The sequence below is a fragment of the Alosa alosa genome, chromosome 13, assembly GCF_017589495.1.
Source record: "Alosa alosa isolate M-15738 ecotype Scorff River chromosome 13, AALO_Geno_1.1, whole genome shotgun sequence".
Taxonomy (NCBI): domain Eukaryota; kingdom Metazoa; phylum Chordata; class Actinopteri; order Clupeiformes; family Clupeidae; genus Alosa; species Alosa alosa.
The window spans coordinates 1,491,281-1,507,934 of NC_063201.1; the positions used below are offsets into that span (position 1 = coordinate 1,491,281).

General features: G+C 40.5%; 1 protein-coding gene across 3 annotated transcripts in view; it reads right to left on the reverse strand.

The window, feature by feature from the left end:
* Window positions 1-1,029: 1,029 nt before the first annotated feature.
* Window positions 1,030-16,654, reverse strand: part of LOC125305748 (cation channel sperm-associated auxiliary subunit beta-like) — a 116,046-nt gene continuing 100,421 nt past the window's right edge. For 2 of the 3 annotated variants that reach the window (XM_048260676.1, XM_048260675.1), the window contains 7 exons: window positions 7,577-7,774; window positions 6,608-6,718; window positions 4,591-4,701; window positions 3,336-3,477; window positions 2,769-2,869; window positions 2,004-2,078; window positions 1,030-1,549 (listed from right to left, as the gene is read on the reverse strand). In XM_048260676.1, the coding sequence (XP_048116633.1) occupies window positions 1,358-1,549; window positions 2,004-2,078; window positions 2,769-2,869; window positions 3,336-3,477; window positions 4,591-4,701; window positions 6,608-6,718; window positions 7,577-7,774 (930 nt within the window). In that variant the 3' untranslated portion in view covers window positions 1,030-1,357. Of the gene's footprint in view, window positions 1,550-2,003; window positions 2,079-2,768; window positions 2,870-3,335; window positions 3,478-4,590; window positions 4,702-6,607; window positions 6,719-6,824; window positions 6,978-7,576; window positions 7,775-16,654 lie in introns of those variants that run through there. The other variant, XR_007195458.1, reaches the window with a different exon arrangement.

Below are 16,654 nucleotides of genomic sequence, written 5' to 3' on the forward strand. Positions count from 1 at the left end.
CACAGGTCACAAAGTTTATCCGATTTTCACGAAACGTCACACATGATCGTCATACCATGATTCACAAACGTATTGCTTTTTGGACCTATATTCAAAACCCGTTTCCTGTGACGACCAATCAAGGAAGTGAACAGGAAGTGAAGTGATATCTCAGCAAGGCTTTCACGTATCAAAACCAAACTTCGTATATGGACTCACGAGCCAATTAGGAGGACGCCTTGGTACATTTTGATTACTGTGTGGTGCTATAATCACAGGAAGTATAGTCATATTTCAGCAACGCTTTGACATAAAAAAAACAAAGTCAGTACATGGGGTCAGGACCCAATAAGGAGGAGGCTCAATAAATTTAATGACCACTAGGGGGGCGCTATAATCACAGGAAGTGGGCTCATATTTCAGCAATGCTTTCACGTATCAAAACCAAACTTAGTATATGGACTTGGGACCTTATCCTGAGGACACAAAATAAATGTGGTGACTTTCAACCACTAGGGCGGCGCTAGAGAAACAGAAGTTTAGGTCATATCTCAGCAATGCTTTCACATATCAAAACCAAACTTGGTTCATGGACTCAAGACCACATCCTAAGGACACACAATAACGTTAGCAACCTTTTACCACTAGGGGCGCTATAATTATCAACACTTTCTCGTATTGACACCAAACTTGGTATGTGGACTCGTGACTACAACCTGAGGACGCACAATACATTTGGTGATGTTAAAGATGTGCGTATATGTAGGGGGCTATTGGGATGTGTGGGGAGGAGGTTTATCTGTTTATATATGTGTGTGTTTGTGTGGGGGAGGGGGGGTTTAATTGGGTGTGTGTATAATTTAACAACATTGCATTGCCAGGGCAACTCCTGCTCAACTGCTTGGCCCCCTCATTGCTGCTTGCAGCTATATTTACATTTGTGTTTTCTTGGACACTGCTTTGCAATGTTTAACAAGAACAATAAATGAGTCACAGTGGAAAAGTATTATAGGTTTTTTTCCCCCCATTAAATGAACCGAAGATGTGACAGATATTTAAAAGAGCAGAATAATTTATTTGGCTTCAACAGCCTCTTTCCATCAAAGCAACTTTACTAGTGCATACAGTATGTCAAACCGTGATGAGAGTCGTTGACATTTCTTTCCAGTATGATTTCAGACACATGAAATTAATTGGTACAAAAACACTAAAACTTCAGCAGGAACCCAAAACGTGAAGTGTACAGACTTACTGACCTGAACTTGAAAGTACATATGAACATGTAACCACATTAAATCATACAAAATGTAATCAGGGAGGGAGGCTCCTGCATTCTAGTCCCCAGCGACGTGCATTCTAGTCCTCAGCGACGTGCATTCTAGTCCTCAGTCTCTGCTGGGGCCACCTTGGCCCTGTCTGTGGTCAAGAAAGCCTTTATGCTGTTGGCGGTTGGTGGAGTGTTGTTGCGGAGCAGGAAGCCAAGCAGCAGGAAGCCGCCCAGTGCAATGGCCGTCATGCAGCTGATGAGGTATGCTGCGGGGAAGGCCAAGGGCGCTTTGTCCACGTAGATCTGAGAGAGTTCAAGGAAAGAGTGACAATGACTTTTGAATTGAAATCACATTCCACACAGTCTTGTTAATTCATTTCAGATTGACCCCCACTGTTACAGAGTTTATGGGTTAAAGGGGGCTACACACACACACACACACACACGTCCACCATGTTTGTTAAAGGGGCTACACACACACACGTCCACCATGTTTGGAAAAAAAGTCCAATTTGGCAGCATGCTCCACACAGGCAATCCTGTTCATTGTTATGAAATGCACAGTGAAACAAACAAATAAGTGGAGGGGCCTTGCTTCGCCCTGAAGGGACTTATTTTCCCGATATTGTGCTCATTAAATGGTGCATATTTGACCATAGAACGTTGGGAAATCGCATTCAAGTCAATTGAGCATTCTACTAGCATTGTGAAGAGCTGTATAATAAGGAAATATAATGGAGATCAAAGAATGTCTCACCTGTACCTCCTCCACCAGGTCACAGAGCACGACTCCCGGTATGACGGCGATGCGGAAGTGAAAGAGTTCTGAGCCCTTGAGAACAGGAGAGACACATGACACCCGACATAATCAACCATCTTGATCTGACAGACCCTAAACAGGGGCTTTAAATATGATGTATTGATGTCTTTTTTTGTAGACTTCATGTAGCATGAATTGTAGATCATGTGCAGTAGAGGTCAGGGTCCATATTCATTTCAATAATTCAATATTAAATGAATATCCTTTTGACTACTTCTATGCTGTCCCAGACTTGGATGCTACTTTTCATGCTAAAATGCTTTTCATGCTATAACTCTTAGGGCCCTGTCTTGCACCCAGCACAACGTGGTGCCAACCGTGACGCAAGTCTCGTTCCTATCTTACAACCGAGGCAGTGATGAATTTTCCCCTGCGCACTCCAGTTCAATTTAACAAACGGAAGTCTACCACTGAAGTGTGGAGCTACTTTGAGCCTTGTAAATGGTGTAAAACAGTGATTTATTTGCATGGCTAGGCCGATGCCCGAGGCACCCCCTTTGAAAACCTGTTGGTAGCATCGGCTAACTAGCGCCAGATTTCGGAGTGCAGGGGACAAGCCGAGATGAGCTATGAGACAAAAGCTCACACTCGGTATCATGTTTCAACACACTTTAGCTCATTATCACACCGAACTTCTCCTTAAAGATTTGTTGTGAATATGGGGGTCTGAACTGTTCTCATATTAAATGCAGACGCCCTTACATAACAGCTGATCTGCAGACCCTCAGAGTTGTAGAATGTTTTATTGAGAGTACTCTTCAAGTACTGCCTCATCTTCACCAGAGTCGGGGTGATGTGGGTCCCTGTTGGACACATTAGGGTAAACAATACAACACAATAATCATTAACAATGATTCCAGTAATACAGTAGAATACAGTAAATCAAGACGAAAACATTTATTCAAGAAATTATTCAACATACGCTTAAGAAAAATGATTCATTTCATTTCAAAACTCAGTGCTTCCTAGCTCTAGTTGCTGCAGCCAACAGTTAGAGTAACCAGGCAGCTACAGTGCTACATGATTTTAAAGAAACCCAAAGTGTAGCACTGTAGCTGCCTGGCTGCTGTAGCTCTAGTACTCGGTGACTTTGAGAAACATGGCCAGAGTTCTCCTTTAATGCCTGGAGCTGAGCTTTTTGTCACTCTGGTCATTACTGTCAAACAACTTTAAAATGAACTCCTTTTAGCAACAAGCTTGATGTTAATGGTCATTTAACCTTTAAATTGTCTTTTTAAGTGTAGGAAAAAAAACTTCAGCTAAGCTAACCTGTGACAGCCCAGTTGGTTCGGTTGTTGACCTCCGTCACCGTGACAAAATATGGGGAACGCAGTGGTTGGTTAGGCCGGTTGGTGCGTCTGAGGTACAGTGTGATGTTGAAGTTGGTCAGAGGATATGTCTTCCTCAGCACCTAACCAAGAGGGGGGACGTTACAGCTTTCAACATGGGGCTCACTGATGCTTCCGAAGTGGTCAGTTTTTACCATCACCTGCAGTGAGCTGGGAGTGGGAGCAGTGACGGACTGGGACACAGATAGAACTTTTTACATTTTAGCCTGTAACGGGTCATGTGTTTGGAATTAAAACATATTAGTGATATCTGTTAATACCTTGAGAGGTCCTTAGGCCGCCACATGCCAACATGCTAAAATGTAACATGCACTTTTGATAGCCCCACTGATGGTGAACCTAAACTCCCATGCCATAAACAACAGCAACTGGCAGATAGAACTTTTGACGCACGGAAAGAACAATTGATTTGAAAAACAAATCAGTCAGTTTGCCGCATTTTTCCCCGTCAGCCACCAGCTCTTTAAGATCTCTCGCTTTTCTTCCGCTCCCCCCTTGTGTCGCTTGGTGCCTCGATTCATTTGTTTTGTTAATCTCAGTCAACAGTATAGCTTCTAATTTGCAAATTACAATCTCCAACTTCCAACAACCACACAGGCGCCTACTCGATTCTCTCTTGAAATTCCCAGAAGGCAAAGGCATTGCTTCATTTTAACTTTTGCAAACAAATAATCAAATAAAAAATGCAGGTAGATTTGTTTTATTTCAAACCATGCACATTTTTGAACATCTGAATGAGACATTTCGCTACAAAACAATGCAGACTGATGTTTTGTGACTGTAGAGGGTAACCATGAGTGTGATATAGAGACTCATGTGTGGTATAAATACTGATCAGATTCCCACCCTGATAAGTGTGAAGGATTTCGAGAAGTTTGATAAGTTAGGCTATCACTTGGCTAGCGATATGGACACTTAAAAGGGGGGGCGAGAGAAATGATCTCGGGGCCGTCAATTATCATGCCGCTCCCTGATTGGCCGGCCAGAATGGCCCACATCTGTCCAAATTCCAGATTACCAGTCCGTCACTGAGTGGGAGCCAGAGTGAGGCCTATTACTACAGGACTCCAACTAACCCTTCATTTGTTTTCCCAGACAAAAAACCTACACTCCTTTATGTATCTATTCAAAGTGTTAGGGTTAAGGGTTAAAAAAAAAACATTGGTCTGGCTCACCCTCTTCCTGCAGTCAGAGTTGATGGCAAGGGGAGAGACCCTGAGGGCATCAGTGCAGCCACACTCCTCCGCAGATTTCTTTCCAGCACACTGTTTAAATTGGCCAGAGGTCTATTCACACAAACACACACAAAAACAAACACACACAGTAATTCAGATATAGCTAAACACAAACTCAAAGGGCGCCAATTCACATGCTGGGCAAAGTCAGTCAATGTGCAGAATGTGCTGTGTATACTGCGGTGTAAAGGTACACATATTCGTGCCGAACTGTTTAGGTATTAGTATTAGGTTCGATACAGATGTAAACCGAATGCAGTAATCAACAGCAGTAGTAGTAAATGAGTAGTTTTTTGTGTGCATTTGTAACAGAGTTGAAAATAACCTTACTTAGATAAAGTGAATTCTTTAAAAATTACGATATTACCATGTTATTGTAATCTATATTTTTATATACACTGGTTTTTACATGTTTAAAAGTTCATATGTCGTACCCATTCACATGAGTTTAAAACATGAGACATTGCAGCTGCAATTGTATTTTCATTTCTACTTTGCATTTCAATATTTTGAACTTCCCGTCCATTTCTACTTTGCACTTCCCGTACTCCAGTCAGAACTACAGTCTGCTGGAGGTAAACTGTGCATAGAGAGTGCTTTCTGAATAATTGTATGTTTTAATAAAATAACATGTTTGTCTTCCACACTGGTTAAAGTATAAGTATTTGCATAAATTGTATTAACAGATAATCTCTGCAAGTAATGCTAGAATGTTGTGTTTAGATTGTATTCGATCAAGCTATTGTAGGCTACGTCTCTTTGGCGGCAGCCACGTTATGTTCACTAGCTCTATGGAGAAAACTTTCTTGACTTTTTACGTTTATACTGTAGATGTGGATATGCAGTCGCAATTCATCTGATATCAATGGATTATTTGTTTCATGTGTGAATGCAGGTACGTTGTTTATATACATCGTTAATGAATCAATGCTTGTTATCAATTAATGTTCTATGGAAAAAAACAAAACTATACGATCACAAAGTGTGAAATGCCAACTCTGTATGTTGTTTCTTTTGCATGTTTTTATGTATGTTTAAACTAAATTGAACAGGCTATGCACTCTTTACTATGTTCAAGAATAGCATAGGCGATGCTAGGCAGTCAGAACTACAGTCTGCTGGAGATTTGGATGTGCAGTCGCACATCGTCTGATATCAATGGACTCTTTATGGACTCTGTGTTTTATGTGTGAATGCAGAGGGAAGTAAATACAGTGAGAAGAGTTCCTGTGCTGAGCCTCAATCATCACAACTGACACCTGCAAGAGTGAGGGTCGTCACACATACCATATTTCAAATTACAGTTCCCACACAAACATATTAGTGGCAGGCTTACTGTACCGAGGTACGTGTATACCCTTATACACTTGCACCTGATTCCTTATACAAGGCCGAGGTACGTGTACAACCTTATACACTTGCACCTGATACCTTATACGTGTATACCCTTATACACTTGCACCTGATACAAGGCTTAGGTACGTGTACACCCTTATACACTTGTACCTGATACCTTATACAAGGCCGTGGTACGTGTATACCCTTATACACTTGCACATGATACCTTACACAAGGCCGAGGTACGTGTATACCCTTATACACTTGCACATGATACCTTACACAAGGCCGAGGTACGTGTATACCCTTATACACTTGTACCTGATACCTTATACAAGGTATACCTTACTATAAATGAAAGCCATCAATGTGGCATGTGGGAGCATTAAGCTACTCCACTGATGTTTGTGCTTTGGATTTGGCTAATGATATTAAATTAGCATTAGATTTTGCATACTTATTGCTAGACATTAGACTTTGCTTGACATTTAAATGAGGGCTCAATGCTTGTATCATCCCCATATGCTATCACACAGACACAGATACAGACACACAAAATAACTTGAATAGACTTCTGACAGGCCTTTGTCCTTTGATATAGAAGTGCCATCACCCTCACCTTGGACTCAGGGTAGTGCTGGCGTGGGAAGCGCTGGCTGGGATCTGCGTTGTAGATGTTCTCCGAGGTCGGAATCAATACACCCAGCTGGGACGGAGGCCTGTAATTCACCTGGGACACCCAGACACAAAATATACTTCACTACAACTACACCTATTAGTGTAGGATACGACAATACATAGCTAGCTGGTAGGGATTGCCAACTCGCGTCTTGTACCTGCAAAGCATCTTTCAGCATTTCACTGGGGTTATCAAGCAGGCATCTTCTTTCATCTGTGCTTCATTGAATTAAACCCACAACACCTCCAGAAGACTCAACAGTAGTGTCTGATATCTCAGAGGCACCCCTCTCCACACTCATGATGTGTGTCTACCAACAAATACCAAACAAATCTTCAGTCAATCCTCTTTGTTGCTGTGGTCATTTATAATCCAATGATGCAGGCACCAACAAATAGGCTGCCAACAACTTCTGAGCAGCAACATAACTAGATAAACAGCAAGCCCTTCATGCAGCAGGCACACACAGTGACAGACAGACAAGGGCCACTTGATGCCTGGCAAAAGCCCAAGTTGTAAGCACCACAACTTCAGCTCACCAGGCAAAAAGGTTCTATCAATGAAATGGATAGCCTCAACAATAAACTTTTGAAGCTCCAAGACCTGTCAAGACCCGTCCTCTGTCACTGAATGTTGAATTGTGCCAACTGTCTGAATATAAAACTTTTTTCCTTATTAGGTTTCACCTAAAAAAATAACAAATACAAGTATATTGTCAAAAATAATGATGATATAATAATGTAAAATGCACTGCTGCAACTGGGGTCCTTCAACCTCAAACAATGTCTACTAGAATACGACTGGTACTATAGCTGACTAAGTGACAATAAAACTAATGTTCGACTGGTGAAACACGTTAAAGAATTGTATTTTGATAGAAGAATTGTATTTTTGCAGCCTCTTGCTTACAGGCAGGTCGAAGAGCATCTTGTTGTCGAAGTCGTCCTCCGGGTCTGCATGGATCCACTCATAGTCACTGATGGGCTGGCTGGGCAGGTAGACGATGCTGAGGCCCTCAGGACAGGCATTCTGCAGAGTGAACGTGAAGCTGGGCGAGTCACAGAGCAGAGACGCTTCCGTAATGAACACCGTCACCATGGTCATGGCCTGCACACATTCCGGAATAAACACCGTCACCATGGTCATGGCCTACACCAGTGGTCGCCAACCCGTCGATCGCGATCGACCTATAGATCTTTATCAGACCTTTATCAGACCTCAGTCTTCAATATCAGACCGTTCCTGTAACTATTTTAATGACTATGTGGTTGCTAACTGAAAATCTTTAAATAATGGTATTTCTGTTTCGTGTTCTTCTGTTTGCCCTTTGGAAGTGAGTAAAGATGGTAGCAAAAGTTTTTAACATGATGCTGTATTGTAGTCTCCTGGATAAAAATAGTAACCTTGTGATTATATAGACACCTTATCATACTTACTTGAAATTATGATGGCCATAGGGCCTGATGCTATGTCAAGTACTCTGAATAGACTTCTCTGTACACTCTAAGACGTGTTTTAGAAAGAACTTAAAAATATGTACTTATGTTTGTGTGTATGTATATTTTTGTATATTTGGTAGAGACTGGTGTAGTGTGGTGAAAAATATTTGTGGATGTCTGTTGGTACCTTGGGATGCACCTCTCTGCAGTGGGTGTGCCTTCCAATCAGAACTTGTTTGATGTATCATGTGACCCTTTCTACCTAATAAGTATGACATGTGTCTATCTTGATTCAAGTCTGATGAAAAGCGTGTAGCTCGAAAACGTTCACTTGGTGAAATAAAAGATAAAGCAAAACGGGAGCAAGTGTGCGGACATTCAATTTTGTTTTTTTGATTGTCTGATCCTTTTGTCCTGCACCTGCGTTTTGGATGTGTGCACCTCTACCTTAGCTCCATTTGAAGAATGCAATCGATTACGTACGTGCACAGACAGCTGTAACAGACACGGAGCGCGTTGTAGGCCTTAATTGGCCACATTACTTACGGTTACTTCCTAGAGTGCTCATTCATTACGTGAAAGACGCTTCATACCAAAACAGTGATCAAACATTATCAAATTTATCATGACGTGTTGTCACAAACACTTACTCCAATTAGAAAATCAAAACCAAAATCATGTACATGTAAATAAAGACTACTGTATGTTAAGTGTTGTTATCTCATTGATGCTTGTAGCCTATAAGGGGGTGGAGAATGTAATAGGCTATTTTTAACCTGATACATTTGCCTAAATAAAAGGCCTTAAATTGGAAGTATTTTAGCTTTGATTCTCTTTTGACGCTTCATGGTAGATCTTGTCTTTGTTCAGGGCGAGGTCAGGGAACTTGGGCTCAAAAAGGTTGGTGACCACTGGCCTACACACATCAAGAGACATCTATAGAGATGTAGCGGCTACATCACAAAAACAGAATTTTGACCCACTGGCAAGAACAGTGGCAGATGCTACCTACATTAGGCTACTGTGCTGTGATAACCCTGATAGGATGCGAGGCTACATTGTCCCAGTGCATTTAGCTGTCAAATGCATGCATTTCTAATATTAGAAATGTCTTAATGGCAGCATGTGTATTTATGGTTATGGGGATTTGGCAGACGCCTTTGTCCAAAGCGACACAACAAATACAAAAACAACATAATATTTTTTTAGGCTGGCTAACACATACTGATGACTTGCGCTAGCCTAGCACCTGCAAACTCTGCAACTAGAAGGACTGGATGAAACGTGTTGAAAACGGTCTCAACTGATAAATATCATACTTGCTAACTTGGAAATGAGGTCCTATGTCCAAAATCCTAAACCACCCCTTTAATGACAAAAAGGTTTAAATTGAAAGTAGGCTAAGTGATTGTGTATGTGTATGTGTGTTCGCCAAATTTGGTTTTACTCATTTTGAGTAGGCCTAAACTGTTCGCCAAAGACCATCATTTCTGGGCCCAGCTTGTTAAAAACAAAAGTAGGCTCTGATTTAGCCTAGTCTACTGTATGACTTCAATGAGGTGATCTTTAGTTTTGTTCTGCTTACAGTATCTCACTGCCATTTGCAACGCCTTTGAATGCAATCTGCTGCCCTGTTTACCGGCAATGCTATAGCGGACTTAAACTGCCACCTCGTGGCGATAAGTAATATATTTCACGCAGCTGCGTGAATCACGGAAAGCGCGAATGAAGTGGCCACTTCTAAATGGGACCCACTGTATGTGATAACACAGCTTATACATTTTTTCAAATGTGCTTCATAAACATACAATACTGCACTACAAAAGTGCAAACATCTGAATTATACTTCTCCCTTCACCCAAATAATGAAGGTGAAAGGAAGTTATTAAGCTTTAATGGTGCTTCCTAAAGGGGGTATGTCAAACCTGGCAACACAGCCCGCATGCCATGTGGCATTGTTTACAAAACTTGACCGCAGCGCACGTTTGCAGGCAGGCGACGTTAGTTCTGCTAGCATGAAACACAAAATGGACCGGTTTTTAATAATAAAAAAAGGGACAGAAACAAGCTCAAAAACCAGACGGACAGACACAGTGTTGTAACGAATAGTGGAGTGGATGAGGAAAATGAGTCTGAGGAAGCAGCAAACAAAAATCAGCATAAAAACACCGGAGAGGGGACGAGCAGACAAATGGTGTAAAGTTACCCAGTAAGAAGCGAAGCACACATGAGCACAGACAATTTCATAACAAGTGGACAGATGAATTCTCATTTGTTCTGCATGGCATGAACCCTCTGTGCTTAATATGCAAATATTAATATACAATATTAATATATCATGGACATGCATGCCAGCTTCCGCTCATCCTAGTATTAAAGTAAATCTGGTCTTAAATGAAAATGTATTGGCTGTGTTATTTCTTTTTGTGGGATGTCCAATTTATATGTAGAAATGCACATTTGCAAAGGTGACTTAGTATGTTGTCGTAAAAGTGGCTCTCCTTTTGATTTTGTATAAGTAAGTATAAGTATATATACTCTTTTCCTGTGAGGGAAATTTGGTCTCTGCATTTATCCCAATCCGTGAATTAGTGAAACACACACAGCACACAGTGTACACACAGTGAGGTGAAGCACACACTAATCCCGGCGCCGTGAGCTGCCTGCAACAACAGCGGCGCTTGGGGAGCAATGAGGGGTTAGGTGCCTTGCTCAAGGGCACTTCAGCCGTGCCTACTGGTCGGGGTTCGAACCGGCAAACCTCCGGTTACAGGTCCGAAGTGCTAACCAGTAGGCCTGAAGGAAATACAGTGCATGAAAATGCAAAAATATTCGGTAAAATATTGTACAGAGTAAAAATAAACTATATTGGTTGCTAGGTAGATGAGGTTTAATATAGTTGGAATGACTGAACAGTTAAATAGGTGGATAGTTTATATGGTTAAATTATTTGCTAGATAGATGAGGTTTAATATAGTTGGAATGACTGAACAGTTAAATAGGTGGATACTTTAAATGGTTAAATTATTTAGGTAGATAGTTGACGATAACTGACAGTTGGAATGGCTCTAATGTTTGCTAGCAGTTATGCTAACTATGTTAACAAAGATAATAATGCTAACAAAGTTACTATGCTAACTAGCATGCTAACAATGTTAAAATGCTAACTATGCTAACCATGTGACTTAGCTAACCTAGCTAATCATTTTTAGTAGTTATGCTAACATGCTAACTATGTTAACCATGTGACTTAGCTAACTTAGCTAATCATTTTTAGCAGTTATGCTAACTAACAATGCTAACATGCTAACTATGCTAACCATGTTACTTCGCTAACTTAGCTAATCATTTTTAGCAGTATTGCTAAAAATGTAAACAATGCTAGCAATGCTAACATGCTAACTATGCTAACCATGTTATTTAGCTAACTTAGCTAATCATTTTTAGCAGTTTTGCTAAAAATGCTAGCAATGCTAATATGCTAACTATGCTAACCATGCTAACTAGTTACAGTGGGTAGGAGTCATAGTTAATAACAAGTAACAGTTACAATGGCTGAACAGTTAAAAAGTTCAGTAATTTAAAGGGTTAAATTGTTTAACAGTGAAATATTGTAGTGAGGACTTTTATTTTGAAACCCTTTTTGCCAGAGGAAGCAGCTGAACAGGGTGTGTAGTCTTAATAGAGCCAGTTTGTATTCTTAAAGCCTGAGACTGGCAGTTGATCCAGGTGGCCTAGGATTCTAATTGCTTAAGGGCTCTATTATGATGTCATCAGCCCATGTTAAAAATGTAATTTCGAGGAAATTACCAGTGCATGAAAATATAAACATACTGTATATTAACATAAAATGGCAAACAAACTTTTATTGGGAAACAGTTGGCAGGAGTCATAGTTGATAACAACTGACAGTTGAAATGGCTGAACAGTTAAATAGTTGAGTAGTTTAAATAGTTAAATTATTTAATAGTGAATTATTGTAGTGAGGACATGTATTTTGAAACAGTTGTGGGCAGAGTAAATAGTAGTCTTAGGAGAGCCAGATTGTATGCTTAAAGCCTGAGACAGAGTATATAGTTTAAAAGTTGAATGTAGATAGTGTAATGGATGTTGATAGACAGAAAGTTGAATGGATGTTGATAGGCAGATTGTTTAATGGATGTTGATGTATAGTTTAATGGGTGGATGAGTGAATGGTTTGAAGAGGATGAATGGATAGAAAGTTGGATGGAATGTGCCTTATATCCTTGTAGAATGGAGAGACACAGAGAGAGTTGGCCTAGTTAAGCAGAAAGCAGTTGATACAGGTGCAATCAGTTTAACTGGCCCTTTGATGGGTCCTAGTAGTGAGCAGCTGGAAGTTGATACAGGTGCAAATCAAGGTAATTAGCCCATTGTGATGTCATCAGCCCATGTTAAGTCTATGGGGAAAAATAAGCTTGTTTTTTATTAATATCTTATTAATATATCTATATATAAGTATAAAGTTTACAAAAGTGAAAAATACATTCCCCACGTGTCCTTTTCAAGACCTACGTTACAAAGTTTGAACGAAGTTTCTACGTTAAACGGTTAAAGCTGAATTAGATGCAGAAATTTGGTAGGAAGAAGAAGAAGAAGAAGAAGAAGAAGAAGAAGACTTCGGATAACAGAACAGTGCATTTTCATGCACTGTAACTAGAAAACGCAATTCCAGGGAATTACCAGTGCATGAAAATGCAAAACATATGGTGTGAAATATACTGTTAAAACAGATGATGTGCTAATTGGCAACCAACATGATGAGGTTTAATATAGTTGGAATGACTGAACAGTTAAATAGCTGGATAGTTTAAAAGGTTAAATTATTTGCAAGGTAGATGAGGTTTAATATAGTTAGAATGACTGAACTCGGTAGGTGAGGTTTAATATAGTTGGAATGACTGAACAGTTAAATAGGTGGATAGTTTAAATGGTTAAATTATTTAATAGGGAATTATTATAGTGATGACTTTTATTTTGAAACAGTTGTGGACAGAGGAAACAGTTGAACAGCATGTGTAGTTTTAAGAGAATGAAACTGTAGGCTATGCTTAAAGGGAAACTTGGCAGGATTTCCCCCTCTGCTGGAGAAATTGTGCATTATGCTATTTCAAACTGTGGGAAAAGGTAATGATAAAGCACATGGATTTGTTTACAAGCTAGCGAACGTTTAGCATAAGTTTGGCAGAACTATGTGGATGTTACAAGGTAAGAAACACGATTTAAAACGAGTTTCTTGTTTCTCACTTCTCTTTCCGGGACGGTAGTCTCAATGTTGCAAGGTTGGTTTTCCACCTGGGGACGCTAGGCGCAGCGGGGAAAGTCACCATTTTCACCGGAACAGGTCATTTAACCATCCAAATGATTTCTAAAACGGGTTTATTACGTTGAAATAGTTGCCAAGTTCCCCTTTAAAGCCGGAGAAACTGACAGTTGACGCAGGTGGCCTGGCCACCTGGCTTAAGATTCTAATTGCTGTGATGTCATAAAGGCACTATAATAATAATATGCCGGCGATGCTGCCTGCGGGCCTTACGCTAGCATAGCTTGACCTGGATGGCCTCGATGGAGGGGAGTTAGGAACCCGGCGATGCTGCCTGCGGGCCTTACGCTAGCATAGCTTGACCTGGATGGCCTCGATGGAGGGGAGTGAGGAGCCGGCGATGCTGCCAGCGGGCCTTACGCTAGCATAGCTTGACCTGGATGGCCTCGATGGAGGGGAGTTAGGAACCCGGCGATGCGTTTTTACCCCCCTCTGCAGTGCTTTTTGGTCGTGGGCAGAGCAGTTGCCATACCAAACTGTGACACAGTTGGTGAGGATGCTCTCAAGATAGAGATAGATACTTTATTGATCCCCAAGGGGAAATTCAACTCAATGATGCAGCAGTAGAAGTTCACCAGGATCTGGGGAGACAGGTGGACGTTCTTTAGTCTCCTCAGAAAGAAAAGACGCTGGTGAGCCTTCTTGATCAGGGTAGAGGTGTTGAGGGTCCAAGGGAGGTCCTCACCGAGATGTGGACACCCAGGAACTTGAAGCTGGTGACACGCTCCACCTCAGTCCCATTGATGAGAATGGGGGTGTGTGTGCCAGCCAGACTTCCTGAAGTCCACAATGAGCTCTTTGGTCTTTTTGGTATTGAGAGCCAGGTTGTTGTTAGTGCACCACTATGTAAGGTGCTGGACCTCCTCCCTGTAGGCCGTTTTATCATTGTTGCGATTTTAATCCCCTGGCTAGCTAACCTATGAACATTAGCAATGTCGCTAGTTTGTTGTTTTCAAGTGAACACTCTCAATTCGTTAGTCTGGAGTTTCGAAGAGGGGAACCTTCCCATTTCCCAACTGCACTGCAAAAAATCAAATCTAACCAGCTTTTTTTGTACAGGACAGTGAAGACAGACAGGAAGTCGGACTCGAACCTGGGTCGCCGTGGGTGTTCGAACCCGTTCATGGTACGGGCACTATTGATCTCATATTACAGTTTTTTCTGATTGCTTAAGCACATTTTTTGTAACTATGGCTTTTTTTGCAAAACTCTACACACAAATAGGAAAACCTTTCACCCAATCAGCAAAACATTCTAGTTCTCTTGCAAAAGCTAACACACCTTGTTTACAGTTTTCTCTGATTGCTTAAGCACATTTTTTGTAACTATGGCTTTTTTTGCAAAACTCTACACACAAATAGGAAAACATTTCACCCAATCAGCAAAACATTGTAGTTCTCTTGCAAAAGCTAACACACCTTGCTTAACTCACACCTTCGTAAAAATTGTGTTTTCGTATCAAACAGTAAACACAAGCCATCGCAATAGTAAGCACACAATGTGCCAACTACACACTGATGGTATGAATAAAAAACACATCTGGCTTTTGCTTTCTCTGTGGACAAGGTAGACTATATCAGTTTGAGGTCATACTTTTGTCATAGTTCTGTAAACATACAGGGATCCAAACATCAAGTATTGGTGTTTATTTACACACATCAAAACAAACACAAGTGTGTTTTTCCAAGTCAAAACACAAAATAGCAATTTCACTGAGACAAAACATATCAGTCTACATCGGGTCGTCTCTCTCAAAATTTCGTCTACATCACATGCAATGTCCTAGTCCAAGGCACCGGGAAAAAATATATTCTGAAATGACGTATCCAGGCCTGACATGACAATACCCCCACATGTAGACTGTTTTTTTGTCTGTTTTTTTCTCTTCTCACTCTTCCTGCTCACTCCATCGTACCCATTGTACATTACCTGTGGCTTATTTATAGTGCTTAGGCTGATTGCAAAGTGAACTAATTATCTAAAACAGTTTTCACATGAGAAAGTGTACCAGAGTGGTGGCAAAACAGTGTAAATAATAGCCATACATGTGTATTGATTTGCCAGGAGTGTGTTGATCATTTGGAAATTGAGTGTAAAGCAGGGAGTTGTGTTTACAGTTCCGCAAAAAGAGTGCTGTGCAGTGGATTGTGCCTACAGTTGTGCAAAGTGTGTGTTACAAAATTGCAAACTGAGTGCAAAGCAGTGTTTGTGCTTTTAGTTTTGCGAACCCAGTGAGTGGTTTTCCTATAAGTATTATTAGTTTTAGAAATTGTGCTATAAGAATCACAGTTGTGTTTAAGCATTCAGAAAAAACTGTAAGATCAAAAAATATATTTGGTATTATTTTTAGTATGACTTACTAAAAACAATACCAAATAGAGACTTACCTAGCGCTCTCTCGAAAGATCCTTTTGACTTACTTTAAGACTTTATTTACTGTAATAATAAGACTTTGACTTATTTTAAGGAGTCTTATCGAAAACAAATTTACTCAATGCACTGGCAGACAAATTTGCTTGTTTTTAGGACAAATTTGCTTGACGCATTCAGAGACAAATGTGCTTAATTTTAGGATGAGACATATTAAAAGAAGTCAAAAGCTTCTTAAATTAAGTCAAATTATTTGACGAGAAAGTGCTAGGTAAGTCTCTTTATACTGAAAACAATACCAACTACCGTAGATTTTTTGATCTTGATATAAGATTAACTAGATGTACCGCAGAGCGGTACAAAATATGACCGCCGCCCAGTCCAGCACATTTTTTTCACAAAAATAAATCACGCTGAAAGGCCTATATGATTCTAACTGTCGCACTAAATTGCATTATCCACACTCAATTCTCACTGGTATCTTCTAGACAACAAGTACCAAAACATGATTTGTTCATAGATTTCACATGTAAAATTCATTTTATGCAACCCCACCTCCATCTTGCCTGTTCATAATTCTGAGAAATTCTTGAATTGTGTGCATGTGTGCGTGTACATGTTTATGTGTGTGTGTGTGTGTGTGTGTGCGTGCGTGCTTGTGTGTGTGCCTGCGTATGTGCCTGTGTTTGTGCATATGCATGCATGCGTACATATGTCTACTGTGTGAGTATGTGTCATACGTATGATTACTGTGAATGTATGTGTGCGCGTTTATCTGTTTATGCACATGTGTGCATATGGAATGGGTTAACATGACCCCTGAAGGCAAACATT